Consider the following 19,328-nt stretch of genomic DNA (forward strand, 5'->3'; position numbering starts at 1 on the left):
ACACAATATCCCTGAGCAATCAGCCCGCCATGGCAGCGGCATTACGGCGCATCTGCATGAGATCGCACCCACGCTCAGCTGTCTCGATAGAGAAACCTCTGCAACTTTTATACCTTTCCTCACGGTTCCTACACTCAGCAAACACAAAGAAGCTTCGTACAACAGACGCAAATGATACGCGGCAGAAAGCCATCATGGCCCGGAAGCCCAGCTATGCTGGCTGGTGGACAGAGGTCATGAATTACCAGGCACCGCAAACCCTTCCTGAACCAACAGAACAACCTTTCCAGGATCATGCGTTCCAAGGGCAGCCTTCCGTATTACCAACAGCAAGCGAAATAAAAAATGGATACAGTAACACATTGCCAATTGCAGCAGCAATGGTAGCGGCATCCGCAAGGATGGAGAATACTCTGCCGACTGCCGTTTCCCAAGAATCAGCCAGTTTTACTACAGGGGCATGGTCCAGTTTGTCTCAGCCTTCATCATCGGCCGAACCGACTTTATACCACGGGTTCTCTATACCTGTCAAACCTATGCCCCCTGGCGCCGAGGATTGTTGCATGAGGTAGGACGGATCATTTCTTCAGCATGATACAAGTTCTTTGTATGCGGATGGTATGCATCAATCAGTACGAATGCTTACTAGTGGCCTTTTTTTTTTCAGTGGATGTGCACACTGTATATATGATGTTTATGAAGAAGATCGACAAGAGTACAAGCAGAAGTTGACCAGAGTTCTTGGAGAGATCGAAAAGGCTGGGTTACCACCCCCACCGTCTGTCGCAGCTGACAAGGCGGCAGGTGACATTATCGGTTTGGAGGAGGAGAAGGATGCAGACATGGACCCCGGCATGAAGGCGTTTCTGGAACTAGAGCGCAAACTCAAGGGTTCATGATGTCAATGACAGCTGCATCCCTTTTGGCACCATGTATAGACATCTCAGTAGACCTGTCAATAATAATAGAGCAACCGACCAGCCTCATGAACCTTCTTTACAGGACAATACCTCCCAGAAAGGGCTCTTCCCCTCTTTTTCAGTATACCTCCTTAGCTTGCTTCCTAGCTTGCTCCTCATTATAACCAAGAGCCCTTGCTTTCTTTTGGTCTTCATCAAACACTCCTTTCCTCGCCTTCCTTCTCCATCAACAGCAGACTGAATATATACTTCACTCATGATTTCGAATTCAATCGCAAGCACCAACTCCACTCTGGTGCCTGACCACACTGACCAGGCTAAAGAGGGCGGGCAGGTCGACAGGACCGAAGCACCGCCAAGGACACAGAAGAGCACACTCGAGTCCGACAGCCTTTCTGACCTCGCTTCAGATTACAGTCCTGATACTGGGCTATCTAAACTACCTATTACTGAAGCAGCTGTGCACAAAACTGCATCGGCAACCGAGCCTTCAAGTTCAGTCTCTTTTTCGTCCTCGATTTTGGCTTCTGAACACCTAAATGAGAACAACAAGAGGGTCATCTCCCTAACCGCACAATGGTACGAACCATTACTCCCCGCTATACCTCCTGTTCAATCGATTACCTGTTATTCTCTTCCTCCAGTATGCTGACCCTTTGTTGTTATCAAAATGTCATGTGTGTGGGTACCATAGGAATGGTAAGAAGCTGCCGTTTGAAGTTGACCTTCACTACACAATCGGAGAGCTAAAGAATAGGCTGGTATGTAGAGAAGAATGCCCGCTTCTTTGTCCAACATTCATATGAGATACTATGCAGTACACAACATCGCTGATCCTTTATCCGCCAACCTTTGTAGATGGAACTCACAAACGTGGAGCCAAAGCGGCAAAAGCTCATGCTCGTACGAGGGAAACTGCCTGTAAGTTACATGAGGGGGCCCCAAGCCGATATTGGGAGATAACAGTGTTTATTGTGCTCATTTTCACTCAATTACTGTGTATTTCCACAGGAGGATCATGTTGTCCTGTCGTCCTTGTCGCTAAAGAACAACCAGACGTTCTTGATGATGGGTAAGAATAGCCGTTTGCTCGTTACTTTATCTTACGGCATTAGTGTCTTGTATAGAGATGCTAATGTGCTGCTGTGCATGCAGGTACGCCCGAGGCTAGGGTTATCAAAGCACCAGAAATCTTGCCGGACGTGTTAAATGATCTGGAAGAAGATTATACCCCCGATGATGAGGCGTTCGCCAGCATGGCTCAGAACCAAAAGAGCCTCAAGAATACGATTGCCAAAGTATGGCTTCAGGATTCATAATGTAGCTCTTTTAGCAATTGCTTTGTGTCCTGTCCTTCACTGGAAAAAGGTTGAATCTACTTTGACACGCTTATTGCTTCGGTGCTATAGTGCAACATCAACATCATGAATCCGCTGCGTCCAGGTGAGCCTGCGAAAGCCTTTTAGTGCACCGATTTTGCGGTTGGACAATACAGCATACTTGGAAGACTTATATTTGTTTCGACTTGCATGAGTGTAGGCAAGAAACTGCTGGTGCTGGATCTGGATTATACGCTCATCGACTGCAAAGCACTCAATAACTCGTTGGCGGATGTCATGCGGCCGGGTCTGCATGACTTTATGGCGGTGTGCTATGAGCATTACGACATCGTGATCTGGTCCCAGACTTCATGGAGGGCCTTGGAGGCAAAGGTTACGACCGTTGGATTATTGACACACCCGGACTATAAGATCTCATTTGTAATGGACATCTCTACCATGTTCTCAGTCATGAGCCAGAGGGATGGCAAGCCGTTTAGACATCAGGTCAAAGCTCTGGATATCATTTGGTCAAAGTTTCCTCAGTACACTGCCCGGAACACTGTCCATGTCGATGACCTGTAAGTCCTTTAGTCCTTTCTTTCCTTGGATATACGATGTTTTATTTCATTCTATACTGCTCTGCTGCTGTTAAACCCCTGCGAGAAAATGTATGAATAGATCGCGCAATTTTGCGATGAATCCACGATCTGGAGTCAAAATTGGCGCCTTCAAGAACGGAGCCCTATCAAGACATACAGACCGAGAGCTGTTTTATCTGGCACGGTACCTGATTAACATCAGTAAAGCCCTCGATTTCAAAGAGCTGGATCATAAGAACTGGAAGAGCCATCGCAAGACTATTTCATGAAGAGAATCCTAGATATCCACCCCCGCTAATGAATGTGCTTTTGTGTATTTTTGCTCTGTTCAAAATAAATAAATTCCGAGACCAGCAGAGATCGCATTGTCGCACAAAGTGCAAGCGAGACAAGGACTGCTTGTTGAAGAGATTCTGATGCCGACGATGACAGCACCTTCGTTTCGACTCATTCCCTCCTGAAGAATCTCTCACACGCTGTTCCCAATAACACCAAGATCACCAATCTTGAACGGTTGCCTCACTCGCCAGGTCTGAACTTGATTCATTCCAACGAGACCGGATTCTTGTGTGTACCAGACCCCGCACTGTGTAGAACCTAACTCCTTTCCAATTCGGTCTATACCCTGTGTAGATACTTCACCTAATGTCCGCGCGATCCAGCTTGAGGCTGAGAGAGGCCAGAATCAAGGCCGAGCAGGCTGAAAACTCTACCTATGTAAACGAGCGGACTCGACCTCGAGTCTGTGTTGACAATATAATGACTACCGCCAGCACCGAACCTGTAGAAGGCCAGACGCGGTCAAGGCGCACCATTGTCAAGCGGGAGGATGAGGGACTGGACGAGGAGACGCTAGCGCGGTTGAAGCTGGAGGCGGATGAGCACCGCAGAGCCCTTGCGGCTGAAAAGAGAACCAAGCGAAACAGCGCAGCAGTAACAGGAAAACTACCCGACACGATCAAGCAGGAGGAAGTCACGACCAAGAAGAGTAAATACGCGACAAAGGAACCGGTTGGGTGGAAGATAACCTTAGATCGACTGAGAGAATTCCGGCTCCAAAACCCAGCACCTGTCGACACTATGGGCTGTGAGCGCCTTGCTGAGACCGGAGATGAAATTCCTCCAGAGGTATGTTCAGCTGCGTTTCGACCAACCAACTCATCACACACTTGCTACCGTTATCTCTATGTTCTGAACTCTTATTCATATTTTAATTCCTTGGAACCCTTTTAGGTGAAACGCTTTCAGACGCTCATGTCCTTGGTCCTGTCATCGCAAACTAAGGATACAGTCACCTCCGTTGCTGTTCGACGACTGCAGAAGGAACTTAAAGGAGGGTTGACTATCCAGGGTGTACTGGATGTGTCGGCCGAAGAGTTGAACAACATTATTGCTGCAGTTGGATTCCATAACAAAAAGACTACGTACATGAAGCAGGTCGCGGAGATTTGCAAGACCAAGTACAGTGGTGATATTCCAGATACGGCTGAGGAGCTGATTGCATTGCCGGGCGTTGGACCCAAGATGGTGAGGGCTGCTTTATGGAGTTCACTTTGCTCAAGATATCCTTTACATCCTGTTTCATTTTGTTCCTTCTACACTTTGGCACTTACGTCTTTCTCCCCATCTTTGATTTAGGCTTATCTTACACTCCAGTGCGCTTGGAATAAGTAAGGATGTCTCGACGCATTGAATTTTGAAGGAAGTCATGATCAAGTTGACGCGCCCAGAACTCACTCTAAGCTTCCTTTTTTTTTTTTTTTTTGTATTTTTAAACCCGCAATCTTCAATAGGAACCTCGGAATTGGTGTGGATACCCATGTGCATCGTATTTCGAATCGCCTTGGGTGGGTCAATACAGAGAAAGATGGGCCTGAGGCCACACGCGAGGTCAGTATGAGACAGATAAATGTGGTCTTTTTTATTAAACACAGAAGTATGTCTAATGAACAACAACTTTTTTTGCGCGACTCAGGCTTTGCAATCGTGGCTTCCTAAGGAACACTGGCGTGAAATCAACCATATTCTTGTCGGATATGGCCAGGTGCTTTGTTTGCCTCGCGGACCACTTTGTGGAGCGTGTCCTGTTCAGGAACGCTGTCCCTCCGCTATGGTCACCAAGCAGAGGAAAAAAATGCTAGCCATCATCAAAAGCGAGATGGAGGAACCCTTTGGCGAAGTAGAGGTCCACAGCGTGCACGCTTCCAACAAGAGCATGGAAGCTTCAAGTACCGATGAAGAGTTAGACATCGAGAGAGGAATGGTGAAGAAGGAGGTCAAGGAGGAAATAAGTCCATTTTTTGCAAGTGACAGCGGAAACGATGTGGACGTCAAATTGGAGACTCATGATGTAGTTGATGTGCATAAGAGCACGCTCAAAGGGAGTGGCCTTCACTTGGACGCTCGCAACCTCGACGAGGAAGATATGGATATTGAGGACCTTGTATCATAGACCTTCACTTACGTGGATAAATAAATACAGCTTCATTCCGCCCATTATATTATTGTTGCTATGGTCGCCACTATGGATGCTTCTGCCACTGCACATCAGTGCCACTCTCAAGACGCACCAGCATCAGAGCTGAGCAATTTCAAAAGAAAGGGCCACGTTTTTTTCTGCCTATAAATGCTGCTGTCATTGCTTACCATCCATGATATCGATACGAAACCCCTTCAGCTTCAAAGAAGGACAATAGCCCGCGCTCATGGTCTGGTGATGTGAGATCCTCGAGCCAGATCACAATTTACCATCAGCGTTTCAATGGTGGAACCTCGTCTCTGACACACGATCAGCATACCGAGCGAGCTCTGCTCTCTTCTACCACTCTTCAGGGGTATACAGGCGCGCGATCAGTTTGAGTCGCGTAACATAACTGCAGTTAAAACCATTTTTGGCGTAGATCTGCAGCTCGCATGTCCGAAGGCGCCCGCCGCAGCAGCCCTTGTTGATGTCCTCAGTGTTGGGGTTTATTGCTATAGAAGACACACCACCAATGACTAGCGTCCTCAACGGTGGGATCTGCTCGAACCGAGAGTGGGGCGCTGGGTGTGCAGACATTTGAACGAGGCCCGCACTCTATTGTCCACGTTCAGAGCACTGTTTGCAGTGTTGAGAGATCCCTACCTGCAAACTCTGCAGGCAATATGTCTCGAAGGACTAAGGATTCTAGTAAGGGTGAATGCTGGTATAACTCGAACTGGAATTGTACTGCCGCTCCAACGCCTGGCTTCAAGGGTTTCAGTCGGGAGATATGAAAGACATTGAAACCGCGTAGTTCACGTCGGCGAGTCGCTTGTCCGCTTAGCCAGGGCTCTTGAGCATTAGGCTGCCCTGGAATGCGCCATAGCCGATCGACATGGCCTCTATCGTTTGAACGAGCTTTTCAGAGCGCTATCGCTAATATGGAATGTTTCATCCAGTATGGCCTTGCTTTCTATCCGAGCGACAGTGTGGCTGCAGAGAGCATGGAGCAATTCTGCGTGCTCGTAGACGTTACAGAATCAAGCCTCGAAGCCATGACTGAACTCATGGGTGATAGTCTTCAGTACCCTGCCTTCGATTCATTCAGATGCTGCCATCCATGCTTTCCAGAGCTGAATCAAGGCCACTGATGGATCTGTTTCTGTCAAAGAGCCTCGATTGGCAAGCTGCGTCTCCACTTCAACCCAGGCGAAGATACTTCTGTCGAGCCACGCGATTCCAGGTCCTGTAGCACACGACATCGCCATAAGAGCTTGCCTCCATCGCCATCCATGAATGCAAGGGCATATATAAACTTTTGAAGACGACTGAGCGCTTGACAGGAGACGATGTGGCTGACCATTGAAGGGTCTTGGCAAGAGCTCGTATCCAGTGAGATAGGGTTACCCAAGGCATGGATCAGGTGCAGCCGCTGCGACTAAGCCAGCTGCGCAAGTTGTTCCGAACTAGGCTGGATTTAGTGATGGTGATGATAATAAATAGTGCGGTGAGGACATTAGTGATTCTGGCTATGTCTGGTCCAGCTGCTTCTTAGGGCTGATTCGATGGCCTAGGATAGGTTACACACTCTCAGGCCAGGTCATCTTGCCCCAGGGACCTATCTGTGGCTCTGTCTTGTTTGTAATAACCGTATCAAGTGACTCATTTCAGGGTTGTGGCTCTGGCCGGTTTCAGCTTAAATCCTTAGTTTGAGCTGTGATAGCTACTGCTGCGGATATCGATGTTGCTATTGCTCTTACTGTTATTGATTTGACTTCTGTCGATACGGTGGTAGCGGTAGTTTGGACGGAGCGCATACAGACAGCGTGAGATGGAGCCGAGTAGAGAATGGAGGTAGCGACCTGAAGAGCGTAATGATTTCGTGTTTGAGCTGCAACAGGGTCTGCTCCACACACTCTGGCCGCCGAGAGTTGAGTGATGCTATATTGAAGCGGACTGACTCTGAAAGAGATTCGATGGGAGACCAACAAGAAAGTGGATGCACGATGGGCGGGTGGATGATATGAACGAAAGGGTTGAGGATATGGCTGGGGTGTAAGACTTGGGAAGTGAGAAAGAGCCGGTTACAGAGTAGGGAGGGGACACGACATGACAGAGCAAAAACTTTATTGATTTTCACATTCATTGCCACCAAAACGCGTACTCCAACCCAGCGAAGCATGCGCTAAGGGCAAGGCGCCGTATCTGGCCCGAGGCGGAGTTTCAGAGCGTGTTCGGCGGTGAGTTTGGCCCACGTCGATCTTGTCCCTGGAGCAATCAGCAGCGATGAACGCTTTTTATAGCACACGCGCACGTATCACATATCGCAACACACACGCAATAGACGATATCGCATACACACATGTAGAATGTGTATACATTATATATATCACATTCTGCACTTTTTCTTGGTCGTCTTCATATTCCTTTCACTTCTCCTCTGCCTCTTCCTGTGTCACACCACCGTCAGCGCCAGATCAGCTTCATTCATAGTCATTTCTTCGCATCTGAACACTCCCCTCCCTTTACCCGCTTTCATTCGCTTTCATTCGCTTTCATTCGCTTTCATTCGCTTTCATTCGCTTTCTTCTATTTATCCTCTCAAGCGTGGCATTCCCTCAGACGATGATGCTCCATCCAGGGCCACACCTCCATCGCCAAGAGCACCCCCTCAACAGCAACAGCAACAGCAACAGCAACAGCAACAGCAACAGCAACAGCAACAGCAACAGCAACAGCAACAGCAACAGCAACAGCAACAGCAACAGCAACAGCAACAGCAACAGCAACAGCAACAGCAACAGCAACAGCAACAGCAACAGCAACAGCAACAGCAACAGCAACAGCAACAGCAACAGCAACAGCAACAGCAACAGCAACAGCAACAGCAATAGCAACAGCAATAGCAACAGCAATAGCAACAGCAATAGCAACAGCAATAGCAACAGCAAAAGACCCGACTACAGCTCTAGTACCCATCATGGTACCCTTCACTGTTCCTCGTCATCCACCTCTGCAGCAGCAGCTAGCAAGAAGCAGGGGGACTATCTGACAGCATTGGCCATCATGCGGCCACGCGTCCTGGACTACGACGTGCACTCGTGCTCATCCTATTCGTCCTCGTTCCTGCCAGGCAACATCAAGATCAACAACCCCCAGGACCAGTCCTCAAGATGGTCCTCCGGATCCAATAACCAGATGCAGTACGTCATGATTCAGCTTAAAACCATGGCCATTGCCCGTAAGTTTGACACCCTTCAATCACCAGTCTATGTTTCATGGAACTCGCCTGTGATCGATCTCAATTAGCGCCGTGGTATGATATGCTTATCCTGTGTACCCACCTACATTCCATTGGCATTTGCACTTGTATCATTTCAATTTTAGATACCATCACCTTTGGCAAGTACCACAAAGTACATGTCTGCAACTTGAAAGAATTCAAGGTCTTTGGTGGCCTGACCACTTCCAATATGACCGAGCTATTGCATACTGGTAAGCTGAGGAATGCCCTTTTCTATTCCTTCTCCAACAGCAACCCCACTGCGGCCCTCAGTCTGCAGACCTTTTTCACTTCATTTCTTCCCGTATTCACCCCACAACACTGGATTTATGAGACACATACTCATGCGGTCAATGTATGTCAGGGGCAAGAAGCGATTGTGCACAAGACAGATATAAGAAGAGCGCGTATGTGTGCAAATGCATATGCACCTGGTTTCAAATACCAGGCGCTTCTTCTGACGACGATGTCCTGGAATATCAAATCCTTGAGAAAGGAGCATAGGCCACCTCTTACAATTCATATACACCTACCGCAAACAAATAGCTCCTTCCAGGACAAATGGAGATCGGAGGCACTTTCATGATCGGTGCGAGGATATGAATCATGCGATCTGACCAGCTGCTGGACACGATTCCGGTGGCGTGTCCAAACGATGTCTTGGCTTTAATTCGCTATCATCCTACCAAACTCTCCTTAATTTTATCCCTCTGCCCACGCGAACATGTTGCGCTCTTCGCCTTTTGACGCTCCTTCGGCTTCTTGCTTTGAAAGACAGCGGTCCGTCACTACAGCACCCATTAACATCGAAAACAGGGAGATCTGAATAATCCATATAAACGAAAACCACTCCTCCTTCTCCTTGCTCAAGTTGAGCCTTCTTCCCCTTGACATTAAAAAAAAACATCGTCATTTTCCCTGGCTTCTATTACCTTCCTCGATCCATACTCTGCACCAAAAAATGGAGGAAATAGAGACTGGACTTTCCGCATGAAGCAGAGCGCTGGTTTGACTGATAGTTTCTATAATGATTGACTTTAGGACTCCGGAATGATAGTGAGCCGGAAACTTTCTTGCTGAAGCACAAGACCAATTCGGTAGTGTTCCCTTGCCAGTATATCAAGATTGTACCATTGGTGGCATGGGGCGCCAACTTCAACTTTAGCGTCTGGCATGTCGAGGTGAAGGGTATTCCAGACCCAGAATTGGTGCAAGAAACATATTTCCAGTACATCAATGTGAGTGGGAGAAAGTAGAGCACCATAATCTAAGAAATAACCTCCATACTCTGGTCTACATCGCTTTAACTTCATCTCCTCTCCCTCTTCATTCTATAACTAGTTCCGAGAAACAAAATCAGTGCGACTTTGTCTCAAGCATTTTAGACAGCGTAAACTACTGGATGCGTTCAAGGCACTGCAGGATCGCACTAATATCGAGCTAGAACATCCGCTGCTGACAATGCTACATCATGAGCTAGTCGTCAGAGGCAACTTCAAGCGAGCGGAGGAGCTGATGATAGAGGCGGCAGAGCGCGGTCTCTTTGACGACTATATCCGGTCTTACGACTATAAGCCTATGTGGAAGCGACTTCAGTCTAACAGCCATCGCCAAGGCTTCCATCATCACCACCATTCACACCAAGCCCATGATGAGGAAGGCCCTAGACAGCGGGGCGGACATCAGATGTGCATTGATACGCAAGGAGGATATGTCTACCTGATGGGCGGTTGGGATGGGGCGCGAGAACTGGCAGATTTTTGGGCATACCATATTCCGTCCCAGGTGTGGATCCTGATTTCTGCGGACACGTCATTGTATGCATCAGAGATCTGAGATGAATGCAGCCGTCATTGGGGACATTGTTTTGGTTCTTCGTGGTTTTTAACGGGCTACATTATTTCTGCTCGATGTCATTGTAGGCAAGGTGGTCCCAGCGCGCGATCTTGCCACAAGGTCTGCTACAGCCCACAGCACCGTGCGATCTTCCTACTTGGAAAGTACGTCGACCCAGACAACCGGAGCAAGGTTGACCTGAGCTCTGATTTCTGGCGATTCGATATTAACTCGGCCTCACCACCACACGGTCGTTGGACCAAGATATCTGGAAACACAGCGGTGATGCACCACTGCGCTTTTGAATGCTTTCCTTTGTCTTCTGCCGTCTCATTTTTCTTGTGCGTATACTAAATTGCACCCACTGTATATCTTGGACATAGATCGTGAATGGCCCTGAATTAATATACGACCACCAAATGTGCCTCGACCCAGTATCGCAAACACTTTACATATTTGGTGGAAGAGTGGTTCACCTCGATAAGAACGTCCAGCATTACAGTGGACTTTATTCATATCATATCCCTTCAGGGGTATGGCGACTTCTTCGCGCAGATGGTCAACCTCCGCCAAAACAGGATGGCGCTACAGTATTGCGTTCACGTATTGGACACTCTATGCTGTACGACGATATGACGCGCAGTTTGGTGATCTTTGCAGGACAGATGAACAAAGACTACCTGTCCGATTTCTACGTCTATGACATTGCAGCGGATCGAGTGATTGAGGTCTGCAAAGATTATAACAAGCAAGGTGGACCCGAGGCCGGATTCACACAACGCGCCACCATTTCATCAAGAGGACGAGAAATCTACGTCCTCTCTGGTCTCGTCAAGGATAGAGCTCTAGGAGCTGAGACCGTCAAGAACAGTTTTTGGGTTTTTAAGCTGCCGGGTCTGGACCAAATGCACGCGATCAGGGATGTGCAGTGGGCCCTAGCCAACATCAAAGCTTCAGGATCTATCGGCTCGCTCAAGAGCATCATGAACCACGGACGCTCTCTTTCGGAGAAAATGGAGCCAGGCGACAGAGACGGTGACACCTCTCACTCGAGTACCAGCCGTAGAAGAGTTGATGATGAGGGGAACCAAAGGCGCCAAGAAACGCGGTCATGCTTAACGCGGTCGTCTGGTCGATCAAATGATACATCGTCGGAATCGTTGCTGAGCACGGACGCAGCCTCTAATGGCGAGCCGATCGCTGTCCGAACCGTCCAAACCAGGAGCACCAACAACGGCAGGAAGGTGAGTTTGAGGTCTGGATCCCTTCTTCAGTCCGACGCGGCAAATGCATCTTCCACTTACTCAGCCATTTTTGGGAATGACCCCTCTGGCGCATCACAGACATCCAATCAGGGATCATCCAACACAATGAAAGAGGTCATCTCTGCAGTTTCTCCCGTCATTTCAGCGCGGTCTCTATCCAGTATGGAAGACGGCACCAGTTTGGGTGCCTGTCAAAGCTCTGCATCGCAGCATACACCCACTATCGTTGCGGAACGTATGTCACTAGCCTATGTTCTGAGCGACCAGGGATCCTGGCAGAAGATATTCCAAAACTCTAGTCTTGAACTGGGTGAGCCAAGGGAGCTGGAACCTGTGCCTCGTTATGCGCATCAACTGGTCTATGACGACGTGAACGAGGTCCAGTATCTGTTCGGTGGGAACCCAGGTGAGCAGGGCAATATGACTAAGCGGCTAGACGACTTTTGGGAGCTTCGTCTGTACAGGTATGCGTGAATAAACCGCTGTTCGAAGCAGTATGACAGATAATTAATTTCTACAGCTGCTTCTCTAACATTTCAATTCTTTACTCCATGCTTAGACCAAAACCAGAAGAAATCGTCAGAAGGGCAAAATATCTTCTTCGAACGCAACAATTCAAGGAGCTTTGTCGACGCCCAGAAGCCTCTGCAATGACAAGTACCACCGTCCCTTCACTGATGACAAATGGGTTGGGCCCGAGCGATTCCATCAAGTGTGCGTCCCGAGCGAGCAGGACGCGATCAAACGGCATACAGCATGCGCATAAAAACGGACATGCATCTGGAATGGGAGTACGAATAAGTATGGTCCAGAGAGGAACACCAGAGCACCATGATCAGTCTGTCCGGGCGCTCAAGTTTCTGCAAACGGAGCTTAGCTGCGTCGTCGATCAATCCAACAAGACTGAAAGCGATGACTTTAAAGCTCTCATACGCGGTCTCCTGTTGGGTGCCTTCTCGCCTTCGATGGGAGTTGCTTCAACGCTTCCTAACGCACCCCCTCAAACCCCTTCGTTCTCTTTCACGGGCGCACGGGCCAGACCCGCTGGAACTGGCACGGCGAGCAGCCAAAAGTCCACTGTACTGCTGACTTCATCGCTTATTGCCTCGCCGTCACTCAACAGCAACCGGTTGATGTTCTCATCTAGAACCTCCTCAGCACATGCCTCAGGAACGACACCCTTCTTGGCACCTCCTGATTCCAATTACATGGACATGCCGATCTTTGACACAAATGGACATGCTCCAGATTTCAACGGCGAGGTCGAAGGCTCTCCAATGAAAGATTCATCGACCGAGGAAGAAGAGGAATCCCGGACATCACGACGCTGCGGAGCGGCACGTCAGATCCATGATATGGGAGATTTGGATAACAATGGAGACAAGATCAGACAAGTGAATCAGAATGTTACGCAAGGCGAGGGCAAGGGCGTTGAGGAGATGAATAGAGATAGCGATGGGGATAGCAAGGCATATGTGGATGAGGTGGTGATTGATGAGGACGAGGATTCGGATATGGATGATGAGGAGCATGATGCGATGATGAGGCCATTTTTCCGTGACCGAACATTGTTATACGAGAAGTTGCTTGATTTTTTTTCAGACGAAATGAAGCAGCCCAAGGGCGATTTGGTTGACCTTGTCAAGGTTGGCTAGAAGGATGGCCACTAAGGAACATTAGCTGTTTTCAGAGTTTCTTGTATAGTAATACTGATTGTTTTGGTAACATAAAAATGCTGGTAATCATTATGTAGAGTTCAAGAACTGAGTGTTCACGATGGCGCATCACCATCAATAGGGCGCAGCATCTCTAAAGATATTGCGACTGCGCCCAAAAGAGTACCGCACAAGGCATGACTAAAGAGCATGAGCTAGATACACCACTCATCTTCTCTTTATTGCCTATTTTCTTTTTACTTCAGCTGAGGACAAGAGCAAACCTGGTCATATTGCGAAAGGATTGCTGGGCCATATAACTTCGTGGTTTTTTTAATGCGAAAACATGGCGCGGCGTGAGACGTAATAACTGATGCCTTTGGAAATCTCGAGCGTACTCTGGTTCTGCTCCGGATTCAGTGAACTTGAAGCTGACGAAGCTGGGGATGTTTGATGCCTCATCAAACCCGATCCGGCGCCTTCCTCAAACGATCGCTGTTGCATCGACACCGTTATGTGGTGCGAGTGCTGCTGAGAGCGTTGCTGCTGGGGCTGTCTTGCGGCGGGCTCCATCGAGGTTCCTGCCATAGACTGGGAATATTGCTTCTGTCGCTTTTCAGAGGCAATCCCTTCTGCAAATCGACAAATGAACTCGTCATGACCTACCACATCCGACTGGAACGACCGCGCGACGGTTATCCGGAGCTCCGTCGGGGTCAGTCCCCAGGCAGCATCGGGGTAGATCTCGATCGATGTGCGGAGTCTGTAGGTACTTGTTCGAAAGATAGAATCATCATTGGCATCATCCGCCGTCTTTTCGTCTTCCAAATCCGTGAATCGAGTGTCGATGTCTCCATTTATCAGAGTGAAATGGTCCAGCGGAGGGTAATAATGTCGCACCACGTTCTGCGGAAATGTCACCTGAACCGCAATTCCTGTTGTGTCTCGAACGTGTTGAATAACGCCCTCGACGTTGACAAGAAACGGGAACGAGGGGTGGACATCCAAGGGATTGTCACGGTTCGGTAAGGGCTTCGTAATTTGTGCCCCAATTCTCTCGAGGTTGAGACAGTGGAAATTGATCTCCAAAGGCACAAATTTCTATAAAGGAAGAGCAAGCTGTTAGCCCCTGCATCTCACGCCGAGTGCAAACTGTGAAAACGAGATGCATCCTCCGCGTACCACAATCCCGGACATCAGCATGATAATTTCTTGGGTGGATGGCGACTTGAATGCACGCAACATTGATATCCTGAGATCAAGAAGCATGTGTCTGTGCCTTTGAACGCGCTCATGATCGACTTCAGGTTGATCCATCTGCTGGAGTAGGTCTGTGATTCTCTTGATGGCCATCTGTAGCATGGATTGCAAGTATTCTCGGGTCTGTCCATGCTCCCTGTCAATGGGCCACGTTGGTGAAGATGAAAGGGTGGCTACGCCTGCGGATGATATGCCTGTGCCTGCCTTTGTTTGAGCCATGCCAAAGAACCAGACCAGATTCGCAAGAACGCGAAAGTAGTTTATAGAAACTTTGGCCGTGGCATTGAGCCCTAGGAAGGTATGGTCCATGTAATAGGATAGTCGAAACAGCTGTGCGGAAAGTGTGGGGGCTTGAATGACAAATGCAGGAGTGTCATGGCTGTCTTGGATTTGGATAAGAAGGTCACAGCACTCTAAAAATATGTCGGCAAACTCTGCATTCCGCCCTTGCTTTGCATGCACATTCACAATATAACGGAGGTCTCGTTGGCAAACCACAATCTGCTGAAGGATCATTGCGCGGTGGTTACTAGCCGCATGACGTGTCCGCGGTTTCTGTTTACTCCCCCAGAGCGAGTAGATGCGATCGAGGTTGTTAAGGGCTCGTCCGTAGAATGACTCTGCGTCCTGCTCTGTTTGAACTCGCATGGCGGCGATGGTGGTAACATATGCCGAAGTAGAAGCGGAAGCAGACTCCGAGCGCCGAGAGTCTGAGTCCTCAACTTTCATACGATTTTCTGCGTCGTCTGCAATGGCCATCGTCAGCGCTGAAGCTAGGTCCTGCAAGGGCTGCGTTCCAGGACAAGGAATCTCCTAAGGATGGATCGTGGTTTAGGGATTAGCAATCTGCGCGCTATTTGCTTGCGTCATCGCACAATACCGATGAATCACCACCTACAGATGGTTCAGGAAAACAGCTGGGATATTTGTCTCGGAGATAGATATAGTGCTTGTAGGTGTATTTTGGCAGCATTTGCAAGATCCGCGGGTTGGGGATAGCCGCATTAAAAATAAGAATAAGGTGACCGCCATCTAGATAATAGAAAAGCAAGAGATAGATCTGAGTATACAGATAGCTGAACCCTTTAAAAATACCCAATCTAGGCAATTGACAACGTACACTGCATGCTCTCGACGTTTTCTTCGATCGGCAGATACATTTTGCTAAGATGCAGCATCTCGGAAACCATGGCCTCTAATTTAGATTAAAAGCGCAATATTAAGCAACCGACGCTCAAAAGCCAAGGTAATCGAGACATACAAATGCCACTTACCGACAAATCCGCCATGGCGCCTTGCAACCGCCTTGATACATTGATAAATCGACAGTTGGTCCTCCGGAAACCTCTTCATATTCGATTCGATGCTTGTCATGAACGAAGTCATGCCATCGGCGGTGGCCATCACTACAACCCTAAATAGTAAAATAGAACAGCATCAGGAATGTAAATTCCTAGTAGTTGAATTATACATGCATATTTCTAAGACACTTAGATTTCTCGAACATACTCAAGCATCCTTTGAGTGGACTCCCGCACATCGCGATCAGCGTCCTCTAGAACACCCAGAGCAATCTGAAGCTGCTCGGTATCGAATGTGATGGGGGCCCTGCTCCCGATCCTGAAGAGACTTGTCAGAGCATTCAGGCGAACATAGTCGATTTCGTCCATAAACATGTCTAGTAATAGAGGACCTATTAGACATCAATTCGTCGCACGTGGAAGATGACATGTACAACACAACATGAACGATTAGACCTCACGTACCAACCATATAGTCGAGAGCGAGAAGAGAAAACTCAGGGTTCTGCAAGCACAGCTCGCAAATAGAATCTAATTATCAATGAAGCATAGTAGGACGATCCATCGCGTGTTAGATGGGGCTATTAGTTCGCGAGTTACGGCAGCGAGCACCGACGAATGCCTTACTGATGGCTGCATTTCGCACGTCCTGGTATTCGTCCTCAAGCCCATGAACAAACGCTCCACACGCTCCGGAATCAAGCAAGCGGACTTCTTGTGCCGTCACATCCTGATCGCCCTCAGGAGTTGCAATCAATTTTGCCCTCTAGATAAAGAAAGACGAGAACTCATTAGCAACAGCAAAAAGAGTGTTGAAGCATATTGCCTAAGGTGACGAGCGTATACCTGAGCCTGTTTCTGGGCTGGTCCAGCGGCAAGGTTTTTGGGCGCCACGTCCATTCGAAGACGGGCCATAATCTTCTTGCTGAATGTCTGTGATAGGAACTTGTAGTCTACAGCCCTGAACTTGCCTAGGAGAGAACAGGCCTAAGGTTCAATTTCCAGTGGTATTAGTGAGTGGAAGGTCATTTTTAGTCCCACTGCATGGCCGTGACATGACAATGGGTGAAGCATAGGAAAAGTTACCTTGGCTCGCACAGTAACGGAGCTGTCATTGACCATGTCGCAGATTCTAATAAAAGAGTCGTCGACTAAACGTGTGGCCTGTAGCTGAGAGGCGAACGGATTTTGCACAATCTGGTCCGGATATAGCTCGCTCAGAAGACTATGATTTATTAGGGTATGGGTAATTAGTCGATGATCAAAAGTTCGTTCCTTACGAGCACCTATGGTTAATTGTTCTATATGAAAGAAGGAGGCTTACTAGATAATGTCAAGTCCTTCCATGCGAACCTCCTGATAATCATCCTGAAGCGCCAGCACTGCGACATCGTACATCTCCAATGCAAGTTTGAATCCTTGTCGGTGGAGTTCCAGAAGCGCCTTGCATGCATTCTATTCAGGAACGAGAAAGTACTGCATAAGTATAGATACGATGTATTGCGTTATAGTCAATTAACAGCGATTCTACACGTGTGCCTACCTTTCTCACTCGTGGTTCAGGGTCCGTCACATAATTTCTGACAATAAGCTGGATATCGTGCTGAGAAAATGCTGGGTGCTGGCGCATGATCGGCATGACAGTAAGGTCGCACAACTTTACAAGCGGTGCAAGTTGCGCGACAAGTTGGAGGACTGCGGAACGAATTCTGTGGTGGCGATCCTTAAGCTCGGTGATGGATGTCGTAATAAGTGCCCGAATCGTGTTGATATCGGACATGTTACTCCGTGGTAGCCTACCAATCTAACCAGCCATGTGAAATGTTACCTTAGCTCTGGCTATGAAGCAAGCAGACGGTATATGTAGTGTAGCAACGTTCAAATTCCAAAGGAAATACCTTGATGATGTATGATATCGCATCATAGACTTGAACCCGCACCTCCGTAGAGTCTGCTTGAAGCTATAGGTATGGGTGACCATGAGTAAGAACCGACAGCAAAGAGTGTGGTAAACCTGGTCGTCAATATTAGATCGATTTACACAAACCTGGTTTAACAAGTGTTCCACAGCGCTCCTCCCATTAACAGCGGTTGCTTCTAATATGTTTTGGATAACTTGGATAAGGAGAATCTATGAAGATCAAGACAAAAGTTATGGATGTGATCCAGCATTATCCGCGCAATTTTTCAACGTAACAAACTGCGAGGTGTTTGTCGTGTACTTTTGCTCCTTTGTCATTTTCCGTGTAGAGCATGCGCTGCGCTATTTCCATGAATTGTGTATGCTGCGAATTCGTGAGCCCAGATAGTCGGTTGAGAAGTAACTTGAGGGCCTAAACATATCAACGAAACATATCTGTTAATGAACCGTTCTGAAAAGTCGGTGTAAGCGTGAGAGCTGACAGTGAAAGGACGATCATATCTCCGTGGCAATACCTTTATCCTGGTGTGCGTAGCCTTGGAATCTAACGCTAGAAGCAGGCCCTGTGTGAGATTAATAAGTAGAGATGTCAAGACGCCGGTGAGTTGGCTTTCTGCGGTCTTTAGAACGATGCCGCGCGAAGGATTATGTACACATTCCTACCTCGATGGTTTCTTCTTCTTCCAGATCAATTGCTCCGTCAACATCCTCATCATTGTCCGTGTCTTCTTCTGGACTTCCAGTGTACTCTCGGCCTACGGCGTGGCTGTCATCAACGACCATATCATCTTGATTTCTAGAGCGTTGAAGGGCGAGCACGGGTTCCTGTTGGACGACAGTGATAGACCCGTCAGTGATGTCAGCGTGTTGTCGTGCATGCTTTCCGCGGCCCGCTTCCTGTGCGGCATCTCGGGCGCTACGCTTCATGTTGTGTAATGTACAAGTGAGATGACGTTCTTTGGTTTGAGCGCGACTTAAGTCTTTTATGTGGCTGAGCAAGGTCTTCGTTGAGACGGTGTCCTTGACAGCTCATCGTTCAATGCTTAGATCAGATCAGACGAATCGCAAAAACGATGGCGGCATTCAAGGATCTTACCAAGGGAACTCCAGTTCTCCCCTTGGGTACAGGTTCGACATTTTCAGCAAAGAACCTAGTACAGGAGCCAGCTGAGGAACCGTTTATCCTTGTCAGGGGCAAAAGTAATGGTCGAAAATGGGAGTCAGCAACAACTATTCGAACATTGCCTCAGAGTCGCGCTATTTCTGAATGGATTGAAAAAAAAGAAGTGGGGAGCCTTCCTGGATGGACGACAACGCGGAAACCAAGGAAGCCCAAGAAGAACAGTCAGCGCGCCATGATGGGGCGGGGAGCATTCGATCAAGAGGAACGGACAATTGAATGGGGCATAATCATGCTGGAGGACAAAGTCATGACCCTCAAACAATCCAAGTTTTATTCGGCGTTTCATGGTATGGATTTGCTGTTGACCAGCGTCATGTTCGAA

General features: G+C 48.2%; 5 protein-coding genes across 5 annotated transcripts; 4 read left to right on the forward strand and 1 right to left on the reverse strand.

Moving 5' to 3' along the window:
• Nucleotides 1-194: 194 nt before the first annotated feature.
• On the forward strand, nucleotides 195-899 carry BC939DRAFT_508176 (oxidoreductase-like protein; the record flags this gene model as incomplete). Its single annotated transcript, XM_051560969.1, has 2 exons — nucleotides 195-568; nucleotides 668-899. The coding sequence occupies 2 exons, from the start codon at nucleotides 195-197 to the stop codon at nucleotides 897-899; spliced, it is 606 nt and encodes a 201-aa protein (XP_051406641.1).
• Nucleotides 900-1,038: 139 nt separating this feature from the next.
• Nucleotides 1,039-3,261, forward strand: BC939DRAFT_40718 (HAD-like domain-containing protein). The gene is made up of 8 exons (XM_051552865.1): nucleotides 1,039-1,499; nucleotides 1,615-1,681; nucleotides 1,779-1,841; nucleotides 1,932-1,992; nucleotides 2,076-2,218; nucleotides 2,330-2,363; nucleotides 2,460-2,820; nucleotides 2,921-3,261. The coding sequence occupies exons 1-8, from the start codon at nucleotides 1,177-1,179 to the stop codon at nucleotides 3,108-3,110; spliced, it is 1,242 nt and encodes a 413-aa protein (XP_051406642.1). The 5' UTR covers nucleotides 1,039-1,176; the 3' UTR covers nucleotides 3,111-3,261.
• A 588-nt stretch (nucleotides 3,262-3,849) lies between these two features.
• BC939DRAFT_383481 (DNA glycosylase) lies at nucleotides 3,850-5,023 on the forward strand (the record flags this gene model as incomplete). Its single annotated transcript, XM_051551779.1, has 5 exons — nucleotides 3,850-3,969; nucleotides 4,075-4,368; nucleotides 4,480-4,511; nucleotides 4,635-4,731; nucleotides 4,817-5,023. Coding segments are annotated over 5 exons (750 nt in total), but the record flags the coding sequence as incomplete, so codon positions are not given.
• A 3,345-nt stretch (nucleotides 5,024-8,368) lies between these two features.
• On the forward strand, nucleotides 8,369-13,341 carry BC939DRAFT_403650 (Muskelin N-terminus-domain-containing protein; the record flags this gene model as incomplete). The annotated part of the gene is made up of 10 exons (XM_051552758.1): nucleotides 8,369-8,543; nucleotides 8,690-8,797; nucleotides 9,627-9,823; nucleotides 9,927-10,402; nucleotides 10,508-10,703; nucleotides 10,805-11,315; nucleotides 11,934-12,150; nucleotides 12,246-12,351; nucleotides 12,544-12,657; nucleotides 13,186-13,341. 10 exons carry the CDS (start codon nucleotides 8,369-8,371, stop codon nucleotides 13,339-13,341), a joined length of 2,256 nt encoding a protein of 751 aa, XP_051406644.1.
• An 867-nt stretch (nucleotides 13,342-14,208) lies between these two features.
• Nucleotides 14,209-17,532, reverse strand: BC939DRAFT_403646 (armadillo-type protein; the record flags this gene model as incomplete). Its single annotated transcript, XM_051552757.1, has 14 exons — nucleotides 14,209-14,424; nucleotides 14,527-14,658; nucleotides 14,836-15,130; nucleotides 15,221-15,381; nucleotides 15,500-15,633; nucleotides 15,722-15,796; nucleotides 15,876-16,015; nucleotides 16,111-16,279; nucleotides 16,368-16,433; nucleotides 16,530-16,668; nucleotides 16,749-16,889; nucleotides 16,989-17,127; nucleotides 17,227-17,357; nucleotides 17,446-17,532. Coding segments are annotated over 14 exons (2,025 nt in total), but the record flags the coding sequence as incomplete, so codon positions are not given.
• Nucleotides 17,533-19,328: the final 1,796 nt, after the last annotated feature.

Source organism: Gamsiella multidivaricata, assembly GCF_025024155.1.
Source record: "Gamsiella multidivaricata strain RSA 2152 chromosome Unknown BC939scaffold_120, whole genome shotgun sequence".
Classification (NCBI taxonomy): domain Eukaryota; kingdom Fungi; phylum Mortierellomycota; class Mortierellomycetes; order Mortierellales; family Mortierellaceae; genus Gamsiella; species Gamsiella multidivaricata.